At 37.7% G+C, this 26,940-nt stretch overlaps 1 protein-coding gene across 1 annotated transcript in view; it reads right to left on the bottom strand.

Annotated features, from left to right (window-relative positions):
• Positions 1–529: 529 nt before the first annotated feature.
• LOC137251345 (ankyrin repeat and LEM domain-containing protein 2 homolog) overlaps positions 530–26,940 on the bottom strand; it is a 36,575-nt gene continuing 10,164 nt past the window's right edge. Inside the window, exons 3-12 of the mRNA XM_067785773.1 lie at positions 15,203–15,364; positions 14,659–15,134; positions 14,436–14,588; positions 13,238–13,315; positions 11,672–13,168; positions 5,964–6,060; positions 5,518–5,894; positions 4,962–5,086; positions 4,758–4,889; positions 530–4,462 (exon numbers count right to left, since the gene is read on the bottom strand). Coding sequence (XP_067641874.1) covers positions 4,156–4,462; positions 4,758–4,889; positions 4,962–5,086; positions 5,518–5,894; positions 5,964–6,060; positions 11,672–13,168; positions 13,238–13,315; positions 14,436–14,588; positions 14,659–15,134; positions 15,203–15,364 — 3,404 coding nt within the window. The 3' untranslated portion in view covers positions 530–4,155. The remainder of the gene's footprint in view (positions 4,463–4,757; positions 4,890–4,961; positions 5,087–5,517; positions 5,895–5,963; positions 6,061–11,671; positions 13,169–13,237; positions 13,316–14,435; positions 14,589–14,658; positions 15,135–15,202; positions 15,365–26,940) is intronic.

Here is a 26,940-nt window from a genome sequence, read left to right as displayed (position 1 = left end):
ATCTGGGAGGCAGTATTAACACGAATAATGCCAGTCTAGAAATTCAGAGAAGAAATCATTTATTCCAAAAATGAAAATAAAACTATCGTAGCTTCCCGAAGGTTTGAGTAGTGCTATCGATTTTGAACGTCCTCTGCCCGACATATATGTATCTGCAACGTTCCGGAAACCACCAGAATTAAGGTACTAGCCGGACGATATCAGGAACGTTGCGATATCCTAGGTCATCTAGGTGACTGGCGCGATTTGTTACATTTTCGGCTGCTACCTTAGGCAAAAGCGATGAAATGGTATGCACTTGAATAGTCATTATGCGTTTGGGCTTTGTAATTATTCCACATCTGAATTTACTTACAGACCTATCAGCTAAAATCCAAATGAAGTATGAAATAGAGGAATGGCAACCGGCGCCTATAAAATATGCTTGTTCCTAGAATTATATACTGCTGTCTTAAATTATGTCCAAAATGAATTAGTTAGTATTTCATTTCCAAATTTGTGGTTGTTGTCCAAATAAAAATATTTGAAATTAATGTTTATCGTTTAAACGCCCTTTTTTTTTTCAAAATCTTCTTTAATAATATTTAGGAATTCGATATTTATAAACTTTCACATTTTATCGCTTAATTTTTTGTAGCATTAAAAAGTAAAAAACGTTGCATTGTACAACAATATTGGAAAAAAACTTAAATGTTACTGAATTAAGTCATAAGAACCGCAAAGACAGATTTTTTTATTTTTATTTATAAGGACGAATCTGTAAGCTCAGCGATTAAAGGCAAAAACAAATGCAGCGCTTTATTGACAAAAAAGTATATGATACAAATTAAAAAACCAAATTACATTATAAGTATTTAAATATACTATACCACTGCTACAAAAAATTGATGTTTTGCATTTAAGTTTATACTTGTAAATGAGTTTATATTTTATTGATTAACTCAGACCTTGAACGCTATTACATTATCTTCCAGGGTGGCTTTCCGTAATTCGATATCGAACAAAAACGAGTATCAAATACAGTAGTCGCTCATAAATTAGAACCTTTAGTAATTAGAATTTCCAGAAATTAGAATCAACTTTTTCAATACATTACACGATCTGAAATTAGAATCGAAAATTCTAATTTCAGAGCGTATTTTGTTTTTTTTTTTTTTTGTTGCAAAATGGATATAAAAAGGGGAATCCCCAAGTTAATCATGTTACGCTCAGTGGTCGTTGGATTTTCGTCGCGGTTCTGTACAGTTTTTGTTAGTGTTTGTGTGAAATTCGATACGCGTACACGTGTTTTGGCATTGTTTGTTTAAAAGTAAAAGTCATTTGCTGAAATGCCAAATAAACGCAAGAAAAATACTTTGTCCTTGGAAACCAAAGTTCAGATCTTGGAAAAGCTTGAAAAAGGTGTTCAAGGGAAGCGGTTAGCCCTAGAATTTGATGTGGCGCCATCTGCAATCAGCTATATCAAATCTATTTATCAATTTTAAACGCTGTTTCTAATAACTATCATGAGGCTAACAAAAAATCATTGCGCATCGCTGAATATTAGTTATGAAGCTTTTGATTCATTTTTGGCTTTTTCAATGTATTTCTATCGATCTTTTATGTATTTTTAACGAAAAAATATATTTATTGTAATTGGAGTTTTTGTTTTTTGGTCCTTTTTTTGATTTAGCGTATATATAAATATATGTATATTTAATAAAAAAAACATGTGATATGTGTTGCACTGGAATGTTACCTCATGTTTTCTTGTTTTTATGAATAAAATTGAATAAGACAAAATTTCATTGTAGTTTTTTAATGCAAATTGACTTAATTTTTAAGGTTTTATACAAATAAAAAAAACGTTCAGGAATTAGAATTTTTCAGGAATTAGAATCACCCTAAAAACAAAGTGGTTCTAATTTGTGAGCAACTACTGTAATCGTTTTTGTGTTCCGCAACACAAAATCTCGTCGCGTCGTATCGAACGTTCGATACAATCTGTTCGATAGCACCTTATGTGTCGAATTGCTTTTCGTAAGCTAGAGCTTTTAATGCTTTTGCGATTATTTGAGGAATAATTTTAAGCTAAGAAGTTAGCAAACAAACGCTTTTCCCTATTGAAATTATTTTGATGATTCCAATATATTTTCGAAACACTTTTTGATACACGAGAAAAATGTACTCAAATTGAAATACGTAAACCAAAACTGTATCGTCGAGCGTTCGATATCGAATTAAAGTATCGAGCCAACCTCTGGGGTGGCTTTCCATAATTCGATAGTCGACACTAGTTGATTCGATACTTCAAGTCAATATCGAACGCTCGATGATGCCATTTTAGTTCCCGTATCTTGGTATGATCTCTTTAGTTTGCAGATTTCAAAGGGTGTTTAGAAAGCTTTTTGGAGCTACCAAAATATTTTCTTTTATAGTTTGTTTCTTAATTTCTGAAAAAAAAAACATTCCCTAAATAATCACCAAAGCATAAAATAATAACTTTCAAAAAGGCAATTCGATACCTAATTTGGTATCGAACAGTTTGTATCGAACTTTCGATACGACGCGTCGACAATTTGTGTTACGGAAAGCGAAAACGATTATTTTATACTCGTTCTTGATCGATATCGAATTACGGAAAGCCACCCCAAGATATCAGCAATTCGATATCGAACGCTCGACGAGACCGTTTTGGTTTCCTTATTTTAATATGGGTACTTTAGTTTTCATAATTGAAAATGTTCTGTAATGGCTTGGAAGCTATTAAAATATTTTCTATTGTGAATAGTTTGTTTTTTAAGTTTTTATTAAAAAAAAAAAATACTGTTTAGAAATCCCAAAAGCATAAATTTTCAACTTACGAATATACAATTATCTAGATCGCTAATTGTAGCGAACGTTGGGTAAGAAGACGCCTCGAAATTTTGTGTTATGGGAAGCGAAAAAGATTATTTATACTCGTTCTTGTTCGATATCAAATTACGGAAGCCAGCCCAGTACTTAACATACTGATTTATTGAAAGTATTGCGCAAAAATTAAGTGGTGAGCTAGTGGTTCTGGTTAAGTTTAATAGTATAAATTCACGGTTAAAGATAGTACAATTAAAAATTCAAAATATTTACGTTTATATACGAAAAGAAAGTAGTTAAATAGATTTATTCATTTTTGTATTTATTCTTTTTTTTTTTTAAATTAACAAGACACCAAATGTAAGTAAAAAACGTAGACCAAACATGCAAAAAAATAATAATAGTTTCGTAATATTTATGAAACGCATTTCTATGCTTTCTTAAACTTGGGCATAGCATTATGCTATTACAAACAATAAATTCCATATGAAAACAGCCAATAGTAATGATTACAATTAAACATATCGCTCATTTACTTCAATAGTGTCATAACTAAAAAAACATGACTTTTGAGTTAATAAAATAGAAACGTACCCAATATCATGATCTATGTTGTATAAAAAAATCTTTGATCCGTTAAAAATTTACCATGTGCTATAAAAATGAAAATATGCCTTTATATGCGCAACATATTGCAGTTAAAATCTTTGAATGGCTCTCCTGGAAAGTTGTATTTTTTGAGTTATGACACTATTGAAGTAAATGAGCGATATGTGACCTGGAATCATGAAAGGGACCTATTGTGCGAAAATACAGTTGTTTACTTTTTGAGTGATTCTTATAGGAAATTTTCGCAAATCGCATTTAAAGCCAAATCAGACCACAAATAGGATTTTTTTTAATATTTCGATCAATGTGCCACCTATCGGAGATTTTTTTCTTATTATTGCATTGTCATCGGGTTCTGAACTATATTCCAAGTTTCAACCTTGTAGCCTACCGGGAAGTTACTTAAATTTTAATTACAAAATTCGTTCACAACGGCCGAAACAAAAACTTTAAACGCGTTTCTCTCGAAAACTTGTTTTCACACAATAGGTCCCATTCATGATGCCAAGTCAGATATATGTAAAAGTTTTGCGCCAAAAAAAGAGTAAATATTTAAATTATTATAATTTGAAACTTCTGTATATCAAAAAGCTACACAGCTACGATAGATCACTAACAAGATCTAATTTATGTATAGTCTTTATTGTTTATTGATTGCTACCGTTGCAGCCGGTGTTGCAATCGCTGCACAACTCAATAGTAAAAAAACAGTTGTTAGTGAGTGTTATTGGCGTGAAAGGGTGACAATAGATTGGCAATAGCTTGACGTGCAAAGAGACGCTTCACAGTAGTTTTTGGCAGTTCACCCTGTTTGGTTGGTGTTGTTGTATGCGAATTTTGTTGTTGAAGTGTTGGCAGTGCCGCTGTTCCTGTTAACTTGACTGTGGTGATATGAGTATTCGAAACACCTTTCGATGTAGATTGTCTTTGGGGAAATGGTGTTACCGGAAATTTTTTATGTTGCGGTGAATGCGAAGCTGTAAATGAATGTGATTTCTTGACAATAGATAATACAGGGAAGCTGCAAATAAGAAAATTGAGTTAAAATTATTACAATTACAATTTACAATAATATTTTTATAAAGACATCAGTTTCGTTAAAAAAATACATCTACATTCGTGCACGCAAACATAATTACAACAGTACATACCACCAATTTAATGCGCCTAGAAAGATAGCAACAAAGCAACAACAAAAATTTTGCAGCCAATTTTCATTTTAGTTCATTAGTTGATACTTATTAGCAAACTTTTTTTTTACAATAACAGTATACACACATTTATTCAATCTTTCGGTCTATTTGTAAACAACTTACGCATCCATTTCCTCTTTAGGATAGCGTAGCATTTCCGTTTTCCAAGCGTATATATTGCCATATTTCGTTTTATCAATATCAATATGAATTATGGCGTTCAATACATCCACATCGCGCTTAGTTGGCTCATTACTGAAAAATTTGTTTCACATTAAATGCCATTGGGAAAATAAGAGCAAAAAACTTGACATTAAAATTTCTTACCCATAAATAAATATTTTGATTAGTTCCTCTGTGGGCTCCTCCAATAAACTCAAATGTGAAGGACTTTCTGGTGGCGTGGCCCAGACTTCTTGTTCATTTTCGGAATCAGTATCGCCGAAATCGGACTGGAATAATTAAGCGTAGTTTAATACTAAATAGGATCTATATAAGTTTAACTTAAGATGTACAGATAGTTAGAGGTGGACAAACTTGTTGTTCCCAAAAGAAAATAAAGTTCGTCAGGATTCAAATATGTACTCCCAAAATTATACGGACACCAGTCCCAAAAACAGTCAAGCTATATTTTGCGCTAGCAACCTGAAGGGTAGCGCTACACAGCCCCTTGAATCTGGTATTTTAGTCGCTTCTTACGACAGGCATACTTACCGCGGGTGCATTCTGACCCCCTAACCCGCTGGGGTGGCGATTGACCCTCATACCCATGTTCTCCCCTTTTTGAATTCGTTTAGCCACTTGAAAATACTTCAGAGAGAATGCCAAACGTCTGGGCATCCGAGCATTTGCATTTATAATATCTATAGCTCAATCAACTCACCCAAAAAACATCATTGTCCGGTGATTCATCACGGATATTAGCATCACGCCATCTTTCTCCACTATCAATGCCATCGAGGGGATGCCATTGCTCTTTAGCTGCTGTAACATCGTCTGTGTCATTACATGGCAAAGGATCACGCCATTCAACGCCATTATATCTATTTTTAGCATCCGTTTTTCGAATATCTTGTTGTTCTTGTTGCTGATACTGTTGCCGTGCTTGTTGATGACTACGATAACGTGCCTCCATACGATTACGTCGACTTGTTTTACGACTAAGATTAGTTTCCCATTGGCACTCGCATTCCAATTCCTTCTCCCATGCATTCGAACACATTTCTTCGGTTTTAAGTTGTTCGGGCAGTATTTGATCAACTGCAAAGTGAATGTTTTTTGGTTCTTAAATATTTTTTATTTTTAGTTTTTGACAAAAATAATGCTTACATTCTGACTCTAACATATTGGATATTCGCAAGCAAACACATTCAATGTGCTCCCGCCGATCGAAAGGTTTCACGATGCGTAAGATAATACTTTTGATCTGTAGGAATAAAAAATATGTAGTTTAACTTTAAAAAATAAGTTCTTCGAAGTGTTTTTTGCCAAATTGATGATTGGTGGGAATGCAAAACCTATAACTTATCGATTTTCTGTTATTCTACTTTAGTGCATAAACATCTGTGCTGAGGATATGGGGAAATCCAGAATGGAAATTGTACATGGTTAAGTTGGTATGACCGCAAGCAGACCCTAAATCAGTTTAAAAAATTTAGTGACATTAGGAAAAAAAAGAATCTATATAATCTGCTGAATAGAATATAACTCCTTCTCCACTACCGGTTCAAAAATGCAAACGCCCTACGGAACTATCGAAAAAGAAAAATCAAAGTAGAGCGAGGAAAAGCAGGGAAAGGAAACGGAAGAAACAGAAACCTAACTGGAGCTCGACAAAACACAGAATTGACACTCTAGAAACCATAAAGGAAACTGAAACCAGAACCGATTCGAAAACGGAAACGTAGCTGGGATCAAAACTACAGCCAAGCACCAAAATAAACCAAGCCAGAACCAGGCCCGAAACCGGGACAAAAACTGAAACGAAATGGGGAACGCAACCAGAACCGAATCAAGAATTAAATCGGAGCCGAACCCGAAGCTGGAAAGGAGTCCGTTACCGAAAGCTGCCCTAAAGCCAAAACCCGCAACCGAATCCTGGGCATCCCAACAGACATCTGATTGATGAGCCAACACCGCCTAGGGGCTTAAAGAGTCATATCCGTAAGCAATTTGAGGAAATACGGCACCTGAGAACTCAGCCGTATGAAACAAAAAAACACAAGCAGGTCCTCAGTGAACTCCACAAATAGGCGTCGCACTTTTATGCCAGGAATTATCCGGTGAATCCAGTACTCAAAGAACAGTACCCAAAACTTGCGGAAGAGGAACGCATACTCCCCAGGGAAACGCGAGTCACTCTAGCCCAACTTCGATCTGGATACTGTAACAGGCTACCTATCAGGAATCAACCCCGACATACAAAATGTATGCCCCGCTTACAATGTGTCCCCACATGACACCAACCATCTCTTTAATTGTAATGTGGAACCAACACCTCTAGCACCCCCTCTAGAGCTTACGATTTCTGCTCGAACAAAAGCGAGAATTTCGTGAAATCTATATACATATTGTAGCGAATTTAGTGAAATTTCGCTTATTCCAAATCTTCAGCTAACGTTCGAATCGCAATATTCAATAAGGCAAAAATGGTCTTTATTAGACTAATTCACAATAACACTTAACTTCACAACCAATAGCATCCTAAATCAAACTGAATACGGACTACTCAGCTTCTGCTTCTCTCTGCCCAAAATTTCAAGACGTTTCTTCTTCTAGAATTCTCTACCTGGTCACCAGCCATACGCGCGTGTATTTATAGTGTGTAGCCATATGCGTGTGTATATATGAGCGAAGTAGCAGCTGATGATGACATTCGTTCGTGAGTATCTCTCTGCTACTTGTATGTATGTGTGTACATTATGATTAATGTGTTTATGTAGCTTGCTTAAATGTTCTTGTGCTTTTATTTACTTAGTATCAGATTAGTGATGTATCACTTAGTGTTACTAATATTCGTCACAATATAAATCTCGCGAGCTTTTCAACATTCAATTTAGCCGCTACATTGTTTTTTACTGCATGGGCTTGAACATGTAGACGACTTATCAAATTGTTTGCAGGGATAGTAAGAATGTACTCTTCAGATGAATAAATAAAAAAAATAAATAAATGTAAGGCGCGATAACCTCCGAAGAGATCTAAGGCCGAGCTTCTCTTCCAATTTGCGCCGTGCTTCTCTTGATTTTCCCTACAAAATGGCCGGACGGGACCTACATGTTTTATGCCGACTCCGAACGGTATCTGCAAGGCAGATGAGTTTTCACTGAGAGCTTTTCATGGCAGAAATACACCCGGAGCGCTTGCCAAACACTGCAGGAAGCGACCCCGCTTATAAAAACTTTCTTCTAATTGAAAAATCGTATTTCTAAAATTTTGATGTTGCTTTGCCCGGGGTGTGAACCCAGGGGATACGGTGTGGTAGGCGGAGCACGCTACCATCACACCACGGTGACCGTAAGATGAATATAAAGTATTGTACACGTATGCTATTACGTACGCTCAGTAGGGGCCTGGCGTTAAGTGCTTAGGAGGGAACTGACCTTAAATGCTCAAAAATGATTTGTGTGCCCAGAAAGGGGCTGACGTGAGGTGCTTAGGAAGGAACTAGCGTGAAATGCTCAAAAAGGAGCTGATGCTAAGCCCCCAGTACGCAACGTTCTGAACTTTGAAGTAACACGGTACCATTCGCTACGACCCGTCTAAACTCCACCATTGCTGGGTTGGCTTTTATTATGCGTTTTACTTCAAGCTTGATAGGTCCCTATGGTCTAGGGCTTGGACTATCCGCATATTCGAATATCCGGATATCCACACGGATATCCGTTGACACGGATAAAATCCGGGCGGCATGGATATCCGGTTAATATTCGTTTGTGAAACTATCCGGATATCCGGATTTATGAAGATCCGGTTAATAACCATATTTTTGGATATACAGTGAAAGCAACAAATTGATGTATCATTAATATGTATTTTTTTAACATAAATAACAATAAACTCGTTTAAATCAATTAACAGTGAATACAAAAAAGGCTCGTATTGACAAATATGATGTATGATGTAATATGATGTTAAACTATTTTCTTCTAGTTCTGGTGTAAGAAAACAAGTAAGTGCCTATATCATTTCTCGACTCAGACAATTTCGTGTGGGACGAACTAGATTTCCAGCACTTGAAAATACCTTTTCAGAAGCTGTTGAAGTGGCAGATACCGCAAGATATCTTTTGGCGATTTTGGACAGATTGGGATATATTTTTTCATGGTCTTGCCACCAATTGCTGGCATTGAGATTGTGGTTAATTTGTTCTTCGACAAGGAATTACATACTCTGGTTCGAGGACATTAACAAACTTCTTGAATCCATCAAATTCCAATAAATTAACAGCAATCATATTAGCCAAGGCTTGTGTTATATCTCTTGCCGTTCCCCAAGGCAGTCGGTTCTATGTACCGGAGCGACTCGGGATTTTTCCCGACCAAGGACTGTCATTTCAGTTAATTTGTTGCGTCCCTCCCACAAATTGCCATCCTCCCAGCAACTCTTTGCAGCGGGACTGCTTCATATTCTCTTGCTACGGGAAGGTATCGAATCCAATCCGGGTCCGTCTGACCCCGGTCCTGAGAAATGGTTTTGCTGCGGATAATAATATTTTTAGGACGGTCATACTCTGTTCAGTGTGTCTCGTGTAAGGGATGGTTGCATCGGACAGGTTGTTCTGGGCTTGATTCCAAAACCCGACGTCCACGTAACTTTTATAAATCTTTTGTGGCTCCTTGCTGCTCACGTCCAAGGGCGTCCCGTAGTTAGCGCCCCCCCCCCCCCCCCCCCACTCTCCGCTACCTTCCAGCAGCCCAGCTGCTCAGCAAGCCACAACTAGTACCCGCTGCTGCTGGCGCCCCGCGGCGCCAACAACTCAAACAGCTGCTACCACTCATAACTACTATCTCCGTAGTAGAGACGGTAGCAATCCTGAGCATCAGCCCCTGCCCCGAGGCGGCCTCGCGTTTATCATACACCACTCTGTGGCTTCAACTCATTTTCACGGAAAACAGTTATCGCCATAGAATCTATGCCCCTACCAAATTTCAAAAGGATTGGTAAATGTTTGTTCGACTTATGGCATTAAAAGTATTCTAGACGAATTAAATGAAAAAGGGCGGAGCCACGCCCATTTTGACATTATCTTTTAGTTTTGTATTTTGTTGCACCATATCATTATTGGAGTTGAATGTTGACATAATTTACTTATATACTGTAAAGATTTTAAATTTTTTGTTAAAATTTGACTTTAAAAAAATTTTTTTTATAAGTGGGCGTGTTCGTCATCCGATTTTGCTAATTTTTATTTAGCACTCATATAGTAATAGGAGTAACGTGCCTGCCAAATTTCATCATGATATCTTCAACGACTGCCAAATTACAGCTTGCAAAACTTTTAATTTACCTTCTTTTAAAAGTGGGCGGTGCCACGCCAATTGTCCAAAATTTTACTAATTTTCTATTTTGCGTCATGAGGTCAACGCACCTACCAAGTTTCATCGCTTTAGCCGTCTTTGGTAATGAATTATCGCACTTTTTCGGTGTTTCGAAATTTTCGATATCGAAAAAGTGGGCGTGGTTGAGCGTGGTTAAGATGAGCGCACAGGAACCTACACACCGAATTTCATCAAGATACCTCAAAATTTACTCAAGTTATCGTGTTTACGGACGGACGGACATGGCTAAATGAATTTCTTTTTTTGCCGAGATCATTTTGATATATAGAAGTCTATATCTATCTCGATTAGTTTATGCCGTTACGGATTACTGTTATGCGAACAAAGTTAATATACTCTGTGAGCTCTGCTCAGCTGAGTATAAATATGCAAAGAAGGCAATTGGGATAAGGTTTACAACAACTAAGGCATGACGTGGTTGAATGCGTTTATAACACTTCAACCATCGTAGGAGTGCAGGGTTCTAATCCCACTCCCGGGAGAAAAGGCTTTGAAGAGATTTAAAAAAGGTATAATCGAAACAGCTGTCGCCTTGTCCGTCCTGATGTTGTTGTTTAAAATTTTCCCAAATTATTGAAGACATTTTTTTTTTCAAAAATTGACGCGAAAAAAAAATACATAAAACATGATTTGGAGCATTGAAAATGAAAAAAAATGCATAAAAAATAGAAAAAATCGATGAAATTTCGCAGTCTCGAAAATTATTTTTTTGGGTATGCGTAGTGAAACTTTTTTTCCTGAGCCCAAATCCTATCGAAAAATCGATGGCGCGATATCGGTTAATAAATCGACCCAGTCTAACATCCATATCATTTAAGCTGTTCTGGCAGGATTGGGTCACAAAAACTTTAAGGCATGCCAACCTTCAACCTTCCAGCATTTAAAATTACTAAGATAAATTCTAATAAGCTTCAAAAACCAGGTGAATTTTTGCATACCATTTTTCTTTTGTCTGCATTTTGTTGATTAAAAGAAAGATGTAAACAAAAAAGTAATGCAAAAGGACGATTTCGACCCTTCATCGATATATGTGACCCGGCCTATGAAAAAGTGGCTTATAACTCAAAAAAAATTTTTCCACTTTTTTCTGGTTTCGATAGTTTTCGAGACGCTCCTTCACGTGGTGAGAACTAGAAAGACATTATTCACAAGCGACACACGTCCTACTCGTTCAGCATTGCTTTTAAATCTGAGCACTCACACGATTTTTTTTCGGTCAGAAATTGGTTTGTGCTTTGCATTGAAAAAAACATCGCCCTTTATATACACACACGAACTTATCTCATTTATGCTCTTTTGCCTTTTTTGGTTGCTTTTTGGGCATGACTGTTCAAAATGCAAAAGAAAAACTACTAAGAAACTGAAGAAATGCATTGTTTATCTTTAACAGCTGTTTCTCGCAATTTATTTTTTGAGTCATAAGCCACCTTTTCATAGGCCGGGTCACATATACTTTATACAAAATACAGCCCTCACCTTTAATTTCATGTCAGCGGTTACTTCTTGTGAGTTAGCCAAGTAAATTGAAATTAAATTACCAATTCTTGAATGTACTTTCTTAAAATTTACATTAAGGAAACGTGTATCTTCTTTAAAACTACAAATTAACGATTTCAGTCTTTTCAGCTCGGACATTAGAGTATCATTAATGGACACCTCATTATCAATATTATGTATAAATGTTTTTGTTATACGTTTGGCAAATACTTGCACCGATTTCTCAACACATGTATATGGTGTAGTAGATTGTGGCCTTGCGTTTGTTGGTGCCGTGTCTCCCGTGCTCGTCAAATTTGAAAAACGTGCGCGCTCATTATTAAAGCCATTACGGAAGTCTTGTAAGCTACCATTTTCTGGAAATTTTAATTTCTCTAACGCATTACAAACATTATCTAAAATTACTGCCGACTTAGCCATGGCTTGTGCTGTTTTCTTTGTCATTTCCTCTTCTTTGAGACGTTGTGCAAAATATTGCTCCAATTTATTTAGACCATCTTCAGATGCAATATTTATGAATGAGTTTAAAAAATCCCAATATTCGCGCCATTCGACATTTTGTTCTTTTGCCAATTCACGCCCAATCAATTCTAAACCTTTTTCGGTGTCCGTTATTTTGATATGACGTTCTTTGAAACCGGGACTCTGACACAATTCTGTTTGATCAGGAATAAACATACTACTACTACATGAGTCATGTAGACAATCAGAATCGGGTGACGATGTTGCACTAATATCACGATAGCTATTAAATTTATCTTTAAATACTGGTATTTTTCGACATAGTGCTGTCTTAAGCATGCTTTTCTGTTTAAACGTTTGTTGTTGTTTTTGTGGCACAGACGACTGCTCTGCTTGTGACACATCATGATTCTCAATAGCAATTACGCTCAGTTCGAGTTCACTCAACAACGAAACATTCGGCGATTCACTATCTGCATGTGCACTGGGTTCAATCGGTGTACTTGGATTTGGCTCACGATATGTGGAAAATATATCACGTTTCATATTCGGAAGTTGTGTATTTTGTGAGGTGAAATCTTTAAGTATAATTGCATCTGCACTTTGCGATGCTAATTGTGCGTGACTATTATTATTTTTTTCGAGTTTTTTTAATTGTATCGAATCTGCTGCATTGCTGATTTTCTCACACACATCATCATTCTCATTATGAGCATCATGTTTAGCTGGAACATTATGATTGCCATTTTGTCTATCGGCATTCGGTGATATGTCATCTGAGATACCATTTTCTATTATCGCATCGCTACTTGAACGCCTTGGTGTTGAATTAAATAATGCGCGTCGATTGGCCTTTGGAATGGGTGTACCAGTTAATGGGCTGCTTGAAGTTTTAGATGTTGTACTATCATTGTTGGAACGTGTTTTAACAGGTGAAAAAAATAGATTATGGGTAACTGGTGAGGATGTGCTGCTGCCAAGACGTGGAGGTGTTTTCCAACGACGACGAAATTGCTGAAAATGTAGAGGATTCAAAGTAAATGTTTAAGGAAAAAATAGAGGAAAGTAAAAAGAATAACTCACCGTTGCTTGCTCTTTATTCATGGGCCCGGCTAAAGCTTCGATTTTTACTTCAGGGCTAAATGGATCAACATTGAGATTCTAAAAACGATAAATACTTGATTAATAAGTGGTTAACCATTTTATTATATTTTTTCATGAAGAAACTTAAATGATCTGATGACGTAAGTTATACCAACAATTTTCGAAATATTCAAACATTCGAGAACTGTATACAAATTTTGAGCTTTTTACTTCGAATTTTAACAAACTTTTTGAGTACGTAGTTTTTTGGGACAATCAATTTGAGTCTAACAAAAAATTAAAAAAAAAGAAAATCAATGCAAATTTTGATACATCAAACTTGTACTTTAAAGGCTAAGACTGAGTCGACTGCCAACTGTATACTCGAAAAAGTCCCGGAGCAGTTCCGTTAAGAATTTCAGAATTTAGATTTTTTTTCGAAAACTTTTAAGAAAATGGTTTGGATAGTTTTCTTTTATACAGTTCAAAATTCAAATTTCGAAGCCTTTCTAGAATTTTCGAATCTTTTCGCTTAAAATTACTTTGCGAAGTTTGTGCTATATACAACTTGAACTTCAAATTTCGAATTTTTTTGAAACCGTTTTTGAATTTGGTTTGCCTGATTATGTTAGTTTTCTAATTATTCGGAAAGATTTTAAAGCATTTTGCGAACTTTTGGTTTTTTTCGAATACCTCTTCTCTTTTTAATTGATTTGCATAAAATAGAAAATTACACCTTTCAATTTTTTTCGAAAATGTCTTTCAAATCGAATTGGAATTTTCATTTCGATTTTTAAACTTTTCTAGAATTTTATTAGAAATTTTTGCAATTATAGTTTTCGTTACGCTATTCAAACTTCTTTTGAAGAGGTTTGCATAGTTTTCGTTATACAATTCAAAATTAAAATTTCGAAACATTCATACAATTTAAAAAAAAAAAAACTTTTTTGAATACTTTGCAGTATTCGTTATGCAACTTAAAATTTCAAGTTTGAAATTTTCCATCCTCTAATGTTCAAATTTTTTCGAAAACGTTTTGGAAACTAAATGATTTGTATAGTTTTCGGTATACAATTGAAATTTTGTGAAGATTTTCAAGCACTTCTGGAGTTGTCCAATTGTTTTTGAGGTTAATTTGCATTGGTATCGTTATATAATTCTAGTCGAATAAGAAATAAAGATTTTATAATATTTTTACCGGCGGATTATTGGAAGAAAAAGGCTGCCCAATTTTTGGCGGTATAGCATTATCCACCGAACGTAGAACAGGCACATAAAAACGCTCCTCCAGTAAGGATTCAATTTTCTTCGACAACTCTGGTGATGCATTCGAAATACGTGAACATATTATCTAAAAAAAAAAAGAATATAGAAAAATTACATGAGGATACATAACAAAAACTTTCAAAACACCACCATACATCTTTGGGGTACAATCCCTCCGAGTTGGGCGTCATTTTGCATTCTGGAAATGAAGTCAAAACCTCAACCATCTCTACAGCACCATTTTTCGTTGCAAAATGCAATGGCGTTTCGCTACGTCCCTTCTCCGGTATATTCAAGTAATAATCCAATAAATTTACGCATAACTCTTTACACATTTTCTCGTCATTTTTTTTGCCAGTAAGCAAATCAACAAATTTCGTATCGCTTACAGTTTTCAAAATTAATTCTGCAATTTGTGGCTTTTTGGATATAGCACAAATATGCATGGCATTATAGCGATATCCCTCTTTGAGTGTGGTTGGTGTGTCGCCTGCACTCACCAAGTAACGTGGATTATCCCATATCATATTTTTGATGCGTTCATAATCGCCAGACTCGATAACTTTACGAAATTCAATTAATTCCTGTTTGGTGGGCGCACGAAATGCGGCTTTCTCCACAACAATTGAAGCTGTTGAAAATATTAATATTATATTAGAGATTGAACAATTGAAGAAATTAAGAAAAATATATGCATACATTTGCCATCAGCATGTCGCGGTGGCGCCACCACTTCATGTCCAGTTTTTGCAAATTTGATTGCATCGTTTTCATTAACGAATTCACGTAGACGAGCCTCTTTGTGTAATTTTAGCACATCCAGTGCCTCACTTTTGCCACTAAACACATGTGGGGCATCGGCTGTGTGAACGAAACAAAGAGACGAAGGTTAATATAATGAATAATTCATAATTTTAAATTATAAATATTTACAACAAAGTTTGAGTATGTATGTGTTGGAAAACCAATTATGTCATACCAAAAGTCGAAAGACTTGTTATTATACCCTTCAATAAATATGAAGTAGAGCTTACGATTTCTGCTCGAACAAAAGCGAGAATTTCGTGAAATCTATATACATATTGTAGCGAATTTAGTGAAATTTCGCTTATTCCAAATCTTCAGCTAACGTTCGAATCGCTAAACTGTTGAATAAATAACTCCAATATTCAATAAGGCAAAAATGGTCTTTATTAAACTAATTCACAATAACACTTAACTTCACAACCAATAGCATGCCTAAATCAAACTGAATACGGACTACTCAGCTTCTGCTTCTCTCTGCCCAAAATTTCAAGACGTTTCTTCTTCTAGAATTCTCTACCTGGTCACCAGCCATACGCGCGTGTAGCCATATGCGTGTGTATATATGAGCGAAGTAGCAGCTGATGATGACATTCGTTCGTGAGTATCTCTCTGCTACTTGTATGTATGTGTGTACATTATGATTAATGTGTTTATGTAGCTTGCTTAAATGTTCTTGTGCCTTTATTTACTTAGTATCAGATTAGTGATGTATCACTTAGTGTTACTAATATTCGTCACAATATAAATCTCGCGAGCTTTTCAACATTCAATTTAGCCGCTACATTGTTTTTTACTGCATGGGCTTGAACATGTAGACGACTTATCAAATTGTTTGAGGGGTAGTAAGAATGTACTCTTCAGATGAATAAATAAAAAAAAAAAAAAAATAAATGTAAGGCGCGATAACCTCCGAAGAGATCTAAGGCCGAGCTTCTCTTCCAATTTGCGTCGTGCTTCTCTTGATTTTCGCTACAAAATGGCCGGACGGGACCTACATGTTTTATGCCGACTCCGAACGGTATCTGCAAGGCAGATGAGTTTTCACTGAGAGCTTTTCATGGCAGAAATACACCCGGAGCGCTTGCCAAACACTGTAGGAAGCAACCCCGCTTATAAAAACTTTCTTCTAATTGAAAAATCGTATTTCTAAAATTTTGATGTTGCTTTGCCCGGGGTGTGAACCCAGGGGATACGGTGTGGTAGGCGGAGCACGCTACCATCACACCACGGTGACCGTCAGATGAATATAAAGTATTGTACACGTATGCTATTACGTACGCTCAGTAGGGGCCTGGCGTTAAGTGCTTAGGAGGGGACTGACCTTAAATGCTCAAAAATGATTTGTGTGCCCAGAAAGGGGCTGACGTGAGGTGCTTAGGAAGGAACTAGCGTAAAATGCTCAAAAAGGAGCTGGTGCTAAGCCCCCAGTACGCAACGTTCTGAACTTTGAAGTAACACGGTACCATTCGCTACGACCCGTCTAAACTCCACCATTGCTGGGTTGGCTTTTATTATGCGTTTTACTTCAAGCTTGATAGGTCCCTATGGTCTAGGGCTGGGACTATCCGCATATTCGAATATCCGGATATCCACACGGATATCCGTTGAGACAGATAAAATCCGGGCGGCATGGATATCCGGTTAATATTCGTTTGTGAAACTATCCGGATATCCGGATTTATGAAGATCCGGTTAATAACCATATTTTTGGATATACCCCACTCAGCATTTAGATGATACAATTTTGAATTTCCCTACATATAAATACAATTTGATTACTCTTTCTGACTAAATAATGAGTTATCATACCATTGAACAAAAGAAATAATCAAATATGAATACTTTTGACGATCAAAAACTGAAAATCATTTTTCGATCACTTTTTGGAATCATTTTTGAAGTCCTTTGACGATTAAATTTTTATATTTCTTGAAAAAACAACAAAAGGAATAATAAAATATGCTTACCTTTTATGATCAGAAACTGAATATGGGTTTCCAATCACATTTTGGAATTATATTTGAATCAAATGTGTTTACTTTAGGTGATCAAGAATTTATAATCATTTTTAATTTAGCTTTCTGAATCTTTTATGAATATATTTGTTGACTGAATAATGAATTTTATACTTGTTAAAATTTTACTTTTCAATGAAAATCTTATTTTTTTCACATACACATTTTTTTTCAATCATGAAGCTCAGAAAAAATATATAAAATGTTTATTATTTATACAATTATACATATTCTTCAAGACAAGAAATAATGTAAATGCTGCTCGTGACCGAAGATTTCCCCAACCATTTCTCCACCTTCGGCTTCCCCGAAAATACATAATAGTTGGACAATACAAAGGTTGTGAGCTATTTGAACCCCTGGTAAGTGAAACTATCTTGACATATCTCGATACGGCTTCAACATCCCGTACCGTATCGTATTTTAAGATATTGACGATCATAGCTGATGTTGGATGTTGTAGTCGCAGGTGTATATCGGTCAAGTTTGTTTGCGAGTGACCTGTGGTTCAAATAGCTCACTTCCGCATGCCTTCTTCCCCTGATGAAATAAGATTATTATTAGTATCTTATTTTGAATTAGATATGAAAAATAAATGCTTCATAATCGCATTCAAAAACGATTCAAAAATCTCAACCAAAACGATTGAAATATGTTCACGAATATGATTAGAAAATGACTGTGAAAAGCAGTCAAATATTACTCTAAAACTATTAAAGCTCAATTTTACAATGATATCAAATATGAATAAAAGCGTTTCGAAATATGAATCATAAAAGGTTATTCAAGAATAACCACATTTATGGTACATTTTTCTCCCGACGATACATTCATTTTCGAACAGAAAATGCTTTTAAATTTGAACGTTTTTAATCATCTTGGGGTATGATATTTGAATATTTTTTGAGCAAAATTTTCAAAAAATTCTGGCTGGGACAGTGAAAGCAACAAATTGATGTATCATTAATATGTATTTTTTTAACATTAATAACAATAAACTCGTTTAAATCAATTAACAGTGAATACAAAAAGGCTCGTATTGACAAATATGATGTAATATGATGTTAAACTATTTTCTTCTAGTTCTGGTGTAAGAAAACAAGTGCCTATATCATTTCTCGACTCAGACAATTTCGTGTGGGACGAACTAGATTTCCAGCACTTGAAAATATCTTTTCAGAAGCTGTTGAAGTGGCAGATACCGCAAGATATCTTTTGGCGATTTTGGACAGATTGGGATATATTTTTTCATGGTCTTGCCACCAATTGCTGGCATTGAGATTGTGGTTTATTTGTTCTTCGACAAGGAATTACATACTCTGGTTCGAGGACATTAACAAACTTCTTGAATCCATCAAATTCCAATAAATTAACAGCAATCATATTAGCCAAGGCTTGTGTTATATCTCTTGCCGTTCCCCAAGGCAGTCGGTTCTATGTACCGGAGCGACTCGGGATTTTTCCCGACCAAGGACTGTCATTTCAGTTAATTTGTTGCGTCCCTCCCACAAATTGTCATCCTCCCAGCAACTCTTTGCAGCGGGACTGCTGCATATTCTCTTGCTACGGGAAGGTATCGAATCCAATCCGGGTCCGTCTGACCCCGGTCCTGAGAAATGGTTTTGCTGCGGAAAATAATATTTTTAGGACGGTCATACTCTGTTCAGTGTGTCTCGTGTAAGGGATGGTTGCATCGGACAGGTTGTTCTGGGCTTGATTCCAAAACCCGACGTCCACGTAACTTTTATAAATATTTTGTGGCTCCTTGCTGCTCACGTCCAAGGGCGTCCCGTAGTCTACGCCTTAGCACCCCCCCCCCCCCCCCACTACCTTCCAGCAGCCCAGCTGCTTAGCAAGCCACAACTAGTACCCGCTGCTGCTGGCGCCCCGCGGCGCCAACAACTCAAACAGCTGCTACCACTCATAACTACTATCTCCGTAGTAGAGACGGTAGCAATCCTGAGCATCAGCACCTGCCCCGTCTTCTCCCCCCCCCCCCCCCCCTCTTTTCCGGCAGCAATCGTGTAGGTCAGGGAAACAGACTCTTAGTCCCTAACCCCGTTTGCACCGTTTGCCAGCACAGAATATATATGTTTGCGACATCCGCCCAATGCAGCTCCTGCCCCAATCTACCGGGTACTCCAATGCTTGCCCAAGGACGCCCAGTCCCAGGGCCACAACAGCAGTTGCGACCTGGCCTTCCTCAACCCAGGCGTAGTCACCCGTCACTTCAGAATTTTGCAGTTAAACTGTGATGGACTAACTGGGAAGATCACGGAGATAGTCGATTTCATGAAGCGGCACAACATCCGCATTGCTGCGATTCAAGAGACTAAACTCACCGCAATATCTGTACTGCAAACCTGTTCTGGGTATAATGTCCACAGAAAAGATCGCATGAGCGGAAATGGACGCGGCCTCGCGTTTATCATACACCACTCTGTGCAATATCATATATTTGATCCTGGCATCGACCGCAGGGACAATGTCTTAGAACGTCAAGGCCTATCTGTCCAGTCAGGCGATGCAAACCTAGAAATCATCAACATCTACATCCCTCCTGCCACCTGTTGCCCCAGTGGATACCGCCCTAATATTAGCGCCTTACTCACTGGCAACAATCGCATTATCTTAGGCGACTTTAATGCCCATCACGATCTTGAGGGCGGACAGTAGGGGTGAGATGTTGGCGGATCAAATAGAAGAAACGACGTTCTAATAAACGGAGACGCCGCCACAAGTATGGTAGGAAGCTCTCACAGTTCGCCGGATATCTCAATCGTGAGCGCAGAACTCGTAAACTGCGTCAACTGGCAGCCGATGGTAACATTGGCATCCGACCACCTGCCTATACTTATTTCGTTCCAGAGTACCGCCGACTTCATCGTTACAGAAAAAACGCACTTTCATAAACTTTAAAAAAGGAAAGTGGGACGAATACAAATCTTTTACAGACAACCTCTTTGCTGCCCTCCCTATGCCAACTGATGTCCGCCAAGGGGAGCGTGCTTTCCGCAAGGTCATTGAATCCGCCACGACACGTTTCATTCCCGCCGGGAGAGTTCCCGAAATTCGGCCCCACTTCCCGGCGGAGGCCGCAAATTTAGGGAGAGAACGTGACCTTATAAGACAGCTCGACCCAGGCAATCCCCAAATAAGGGATATGAACCAACGCATCAGATTGCTTGTAGATGAACACAAGCGGGCGAAATGGGAGGAGCACCTAAGAGGTTGTAACCTCTCTGCCGGCGTGGGTAAACTTTGGTCCACCATAAAGACCCTATCGAATCCGTCTAAGCACAATGGCAAGGTTTCCATCGCCTTCAGCGATAAAATGCTGTCGGATTCAAAAAAATGAGCGAGCGCTTTCTGCCGTCATGTATGTGCCGTATGTAAGGCATTCTACGGTCGACAAAGATAGACGGAGGGTCTACCGACACGCACATAAACATAAATTCAGCGCGTCACCAATTACCATCACCGCCAGAGAGGTTGAAGATGCCATTCACGCATGAAGATGCATGTCACGCTAAACCATCCAAAGCAGTGGGCCCAGACGGCATAGCCATGCCGATGCTTAAAAGCCTAGGGAAAGATTGTTTCAAATACTTAGCATATGTCTTCAAGTCTCTTTCCACCTTTGTCATACCCGAAAAATGGAAAATGGCCAAGGTGGTCCCGCTACTAAAGCCTGGGAAACCAGCTAACATAGGAGAGTCGTATCGTCCAATATCTCTCCTATCGCTAGTAGCAAAGACGCTTGAAGCCATTTTGCTCCCCTACTTCGAAGAAAATTTGCAGCTAGCCTGTCATCAGCATGGCTTCAGAAAAATCCACAGCACCACCACCTCGCCGCGGTTTAAATCAAACCCCCCACCATAGAACAGTACTCGTAGCGCTAGACCTATCAAAAGCCTTTGATACAGTCAACCATGGCACGTTACTGCAAGACCTGGAAGGGTCTACCCTTCCCCCATGTCTTAAAAGGTGGACCGCAAATTATCTGGGTGGTCGGCAGGCATCGGTGCAATGTAGAAACGAAATATCAAAACCAAGAAGAATTAAACAAGGGGTGCCACAGGGTGGTGTCCTATCCCCACTTTGGTTTAATTTCTACATATCTAAGCTACCTTCACCACCAGAAGGAGTCACTATCGTTTCATACGCCGATGATTGCACAATAATGGCCACATGCCCAGGCCCACAGATCGATGAGCTCTGCAACAGAATACACGGCTACCTCCCTGATCTCTCCAGTTATCTGCCATTATCCCCGACTAAATCTTCCGCGACCTTATTTACAACATGGACGTCCCAAATGTCGACCGTTTTGAACATCCACGTCGATGGCACTACGCTACCGACTGTCCTACACCCCAAAATTTTGAGTGTGACGTTTGATCAGGATCTACATTTTGGTGAGCACGCAGCCGCATTTGTTCCGAAAATCCAGAACCGTAATAAAATCCTCAAATCCCTTGCTGGCAGTACCTGGGGAAAAGATAAAGAAACGCTCATTACTACATACAAAGCAATTGGCCAGCCGTTTACGTGCTACGCGTCACCCATATGGTCGCCAAGCCTAAAAATTACCCACTAGAAGAAGATACAGGCCTGCCAAAATACTGCTCTAAGAATCGCCACGGGCTGTCTTATGTCCCCATAAAACCATCTACATAATGAGGCGAGAATACTCCCCATCAGGGAGGGAAATGAGATGCTAACCAAACAGTTCCTGTTGAATACCCAGAAACCTGGGCATCCAAACAGACATCTGATTGAGGAGCCAACACCGCCTAGAGGCTTAAGGAGTCATCTCCGTAAGCATTTTGAGGAAATACGGCACCTGAGAACCCAGCCGTATGAAGCAAAAAAACACAAGCAGGTCTTTGGTGAACACCACAAACAGGCGTCGGACCTTTATGTCAGGAATTGCCCGGTGAATCCAGTACTCAAAGAAAAGTACCCAAAACTTGTGGAAGAGGAACGCATACTCCCCAGGGAAACGCGTGTCACTCTTGCTCAAATTCGTTCTGGATACTGTAACAGGTTAAACTCTTACCTATCCAGAATCAACCCCGACATACAAAATGTATGCCCCGCTTGCAATGTGTCCCCGCATGACACCAACCATCTCTTTAATTGTAATGTGGAACCAACGCCTCTAACACCCCTTTCATTATGGTCCACCCCTGTTGAAACAGCAAGTTTCCTTGGACTCCCGTTAGAGGATATTGATGACAATTTGTGATCGGTCGCGGCTGTTAGGTGGGGCGAAGCACTGCTACAACAACAACAACATCTCTTGCCGTTCTTTGGTAATATACTTATTGCGAAAAGCTTGAGCTACGCGTGATGTTCCAACTTTCTCGGCTTATATTCTGGCCCAGATTCAGAGAGTAAAGCTGCGTCCATACCATTCTCTTGAAGATGGAAAACCCGATAGTGGCTTCATAGACTTGATGTGGATCCTTTGTTTTGTAGCGTTTTTTCACAATATAAACAAATGGCACTGTTATTTTCACTTTTTTGGAAATGATCCCAAATCTTGCTGACCATTTTAGCACTCGTTATTAGTTTAAATTGACACCTCGTAGAATTGTTGATGTTTGTAAAATTGTAGGTTTTTAATTTTTGACGTTAACTTAATAATCTACAAACATATTTGTGAATAATTTTTCGATATTTTCTTCGTTCAATTCTGATATGCAGATATTAAACTTTAATATTTCAGTATCCGGACATACGGATATCCGGATTTTCCGTTTACGTATCCGGATATCTGAGTAGCGTTTTTCCGGATTTTGAATATACGAATCCGGATATTCGGATAGCCGGATTTTTGTTTAGCTATCCGTTTATTCGAATATCCGTTTTATCCGTATGGTTGAAAAATCCGGATGGAGTTCACAGCCCTACTATGGTCCCATTTTTATTATTGTTAACCAGAGTTGGCAAAAATATCCGCACACCTGTGATTCTGTCACACCTACTGAAAGATCACAGTAAATAACAGCGACAGCTTGGAAGGAATAACCGTGACGTACTGACTGATCACAGCCTTAAACATAGATCTCGACAGGAACAATTCGCTGCTATGCTATGAACCAATTAAAAGTAACTTAAACTGCCACTGAATTACACTAGATGTCTCAGAAAATTATACAGAGTCGGTTATGCAAACGGCCTCCCTACAGGCGATGTCTACTTTTAAATCAATGACTATTACAAACACCAACAGCCAAAGTCATAATTCATAGGTTTTTTTGGGAGGGTTTTTTACGTTAGATTCAAGTAAATTTGTTTAGAAGAAAAAGGGATAGAGTTATATGATGAAGATAGAGAGATAGGTATAGATGGAGCGGAAAAGAAGCGAGGGAAAAGACGGAGAGGGGGAAAGATAGACCAAAGCTTGGGCAGAACAACGTCTGCCGGGTCTGCTAGTCTTAATATATATAAACTTCATATCACGTTGTTTGTCCGCGATGGACCCTTAAGCTATTTAACCGAGTTCGAAAATTTCATACAACTTTTTAAAAATAAAAAAAAAAATACAAATTTTTACTTCCTTTATATTAGGTCGGTTGAATGTTTGTCCGCTTTTCATACAAATATCGCAATCGATTTTTAATTAACTTCTCATTGAGCTACAAACGTGAAACTTTACACATAGGTTAGAACACCGTGACAATGCAACAAAAGGAAAAAAATCCGTTAGGTGGCGCACGGATCGAAATAATTAGATAAGAATTTGAAAATTTTCAAACCAGCTTTTAAGTGACTTCTTAATGAGCTAGAGACTTGAAATTTCAAACTTAATTCAGAGGTCGATGACAGCCGATGACACAATACAAAAATATTCGCTAGGGGGCGCACGTGATGAGATATGTAGAAAAATCAAATGAAACGGAGGGAATTTTGGGATTGATTTTTATGTAAGTTCTCATTGCGCTACAACTGTAAAACTTCACAGATAGGATATGACCCCGAGAACATTTAAGAAAAGGAGAAAAAATTCCGTTAGGTGGCGCACTCGAAATATTTAGATAAGAATTTGGAAATTTGGTGTTTTGAGATCGATTTTAAAGTAACTTCTCATTGAGCTACAAACATGAAACCTCAGAGACAGGTTAAGACACAGGGAACAAAAGGAAAAAAATCCGTTAGGTGGCACACGGATCGAAAAAATTATATAACAATTTGGAAATTTGAAACCGGGTTTTAAGTAAAATCTCGATGAGCTAGAGGCTAAAAATTTAGAGCTTAATTCAGATGTCGATGACAGCCGATTACACAATACAAAAAGTTTTGCTAGGGGGCGCTCGGACTGAGATATTTAGAAAAATCAAACGGAACGGAGAGATTTTTGGGATTGATTTTTATGCAAGTGATCATTGAGCTACAAGCGTAAAACTTAACAGATAGGTTAAGAAACCGAGAAAATATAGGGAAAGGAGAAAATAAAAAAAATTTTAAGCACTTCCTTTATATAAATGGACAAAAAATCATCGAAAAATGTCTCCTAATATAAAGACATATTCTTGCTAAACTTTTATTTTTAAATTTTGACATAGAAATAGCAAAAATATTTATGAGAAGTAAAAATATCTCTTTTCCCATCCAAGTATTGTGCGCTCCACTTTTTAAACGGTTTTATATATTTTTACTTCTCATAAATATTTTTGCAATTTCTATGTCAAAATTTAAACATAAATGTTTAGCAAAAATATGTTTTTATATAAGGAGATTTTTTTCGCTGATTTTTGTACATTTATATAAAGGAAGTGCTTAACCCTCTATAACTCATCACCTCGAAATACATTTATTTCAATTAAATCGGATAGATTCGTGAATAAAAAGTCGGTGTTTTATTTTTTGTATTCTAAATTTTTTATTTTGTATGGATACTATAATAAAAAGGGGAGTGTAGCCGATAGGCAACAATGAGCAACAGTGGAAAGAAAATTATCGGAAAAGTTATTAGCGATTAGGAAAGGTGAAATTTCTTTCTATTGGAACTTTTGCGTATGCTTCGTTCAAGGAGTCCGCAACGGGATATATTTTAAAGATTCTGTCAACGTCAGGGTGGCTCCTTGGAAGGCATTTGCTATTGTCATTAGAATGGAGATTTTGCGTATCTTTTCAAATTTGTTACAAGACATAACCTGTGGAATTAGAGTTGTGTCTAGGATGGAACTCCAACGGTTGGCTACCCTGGATAGCTGGACAAGTGACATACGATATACGACACCAATAAACTGTCGGATTTCTATCTCAGATAATCTAAAATTATTGTTTACATCTTTCTGTGCCAAATAGGGGGTTGTCTCATCCAAAATTTTTTTTTATAAGTTCTGGTCGAAATAAGTAAAGAAAGAACTGAATGGGATTCTCAAGCTCCAAGATATCAGATGTGAACGAATCGTTTCCAGTAAACGACAGCTGCTCTGAGCTCAGCTCTAAACTCATTTTCTTCCAAAGTAACAGTAGCTTTTCAGTTTTTTGTCGATTTGATGGAGGAGCTGAAGTACTTGTGATCTCTGACCGAAATGGGGCGACCTCTACCGCTTCTTCATGAATGAAGTTACGGTCGTCATTGTTCACGTACTCTACTAATTCATCCACATTAAATTCGCCTTCAAAAGAGTCTTCATTCAGCTCTCCGAAATCCGAGATCAAATTTGAGTCGAAATCAAGGTTAGCCAAACTATCATCATCAAAGTCGAGACCATCTTCACTTGCGTAATCATCATGGATGGCGCAGGCGATCTCGCTGTCAGTGAGGGATCGTAGTCGCCGATACACCCTAAAAAAAATAATAAGTAACGCAGTCACGGTTTTCATGCAAGATATTTCCTCTTTTCACATAATGTAGCCTACAAGACACAAACACTAAACACCACCCACTGACAAAATACTGAGGATATATCTAAAACAAATAGTGTCACAATAAACTCTGAACTCTTACCTTATATATTTTAACAAAAAATATCCACAATATCCACAAAAACAATTTTTTTTGATATTATTTATATTTAGCACTTGCACAGTGTACGAAATTTTCCACTTTACTGACAATATCACTTATTTTGAAAAGACTAACGGTACTTTATGAGCAAACACATGTTTCGTAGAAAGAATGAAACGTAGTCTACAATGCTTGACAAAACGAAAAAATAATTTCTAAATTTTTTTGTTTGACCTAGTGCTTTGAAGTTTAAAAAAAACCATTAAAAGTTGTCAAAAACCCGAATTGTTTTTGGCACTATTGAGCACGTAAATAGCACATAATTCCCACATTTAAATTGTTTTGTTTGGCCTAGTGCTTACGAGGGGGGGGTCTAGCTGGACGTCCAGCTGGACCCCCCATTTTGAGGTTAAAAAAAAGTACTTAAATTTTGAGCACAAAATTTTTTATTTTGGGAACAAATTAGCACATAAATAGCACATAATACCTGGCCTACCAAATTTCGAATCCATCGTGGGGGGGTCCAGCTTGACGGACCTTTGCATAGACGGGTTCCGATAGAAACACTTTCTTGGCCGGAGCATCATCTTTCATTCGCATAACATCGCCTAGCCAGCGCAGCCGCTGCGTTTTAATTCGCTGGACTA

This window comes from Eurosta solidaginis, chromosome 4 (genome assembly GCF_040869045.1).
Source record: "Eurosta solidaginis isolate ZX-2024a chromosome 4, ASM4086904v1, whole genome shotgun sequence".
In the NCBI taxonomy this organism is placed as follows: Eukaryota; Metazoa; Arthropoda; class Insecta; order Diptera; family Tephritidae; genus Eurosta; species Eurosta solidaginis.
Note: the sequence above shows the minus strand (reverse complement) of the source record. Positions and strands in the feature narration are given on the sequence as shown.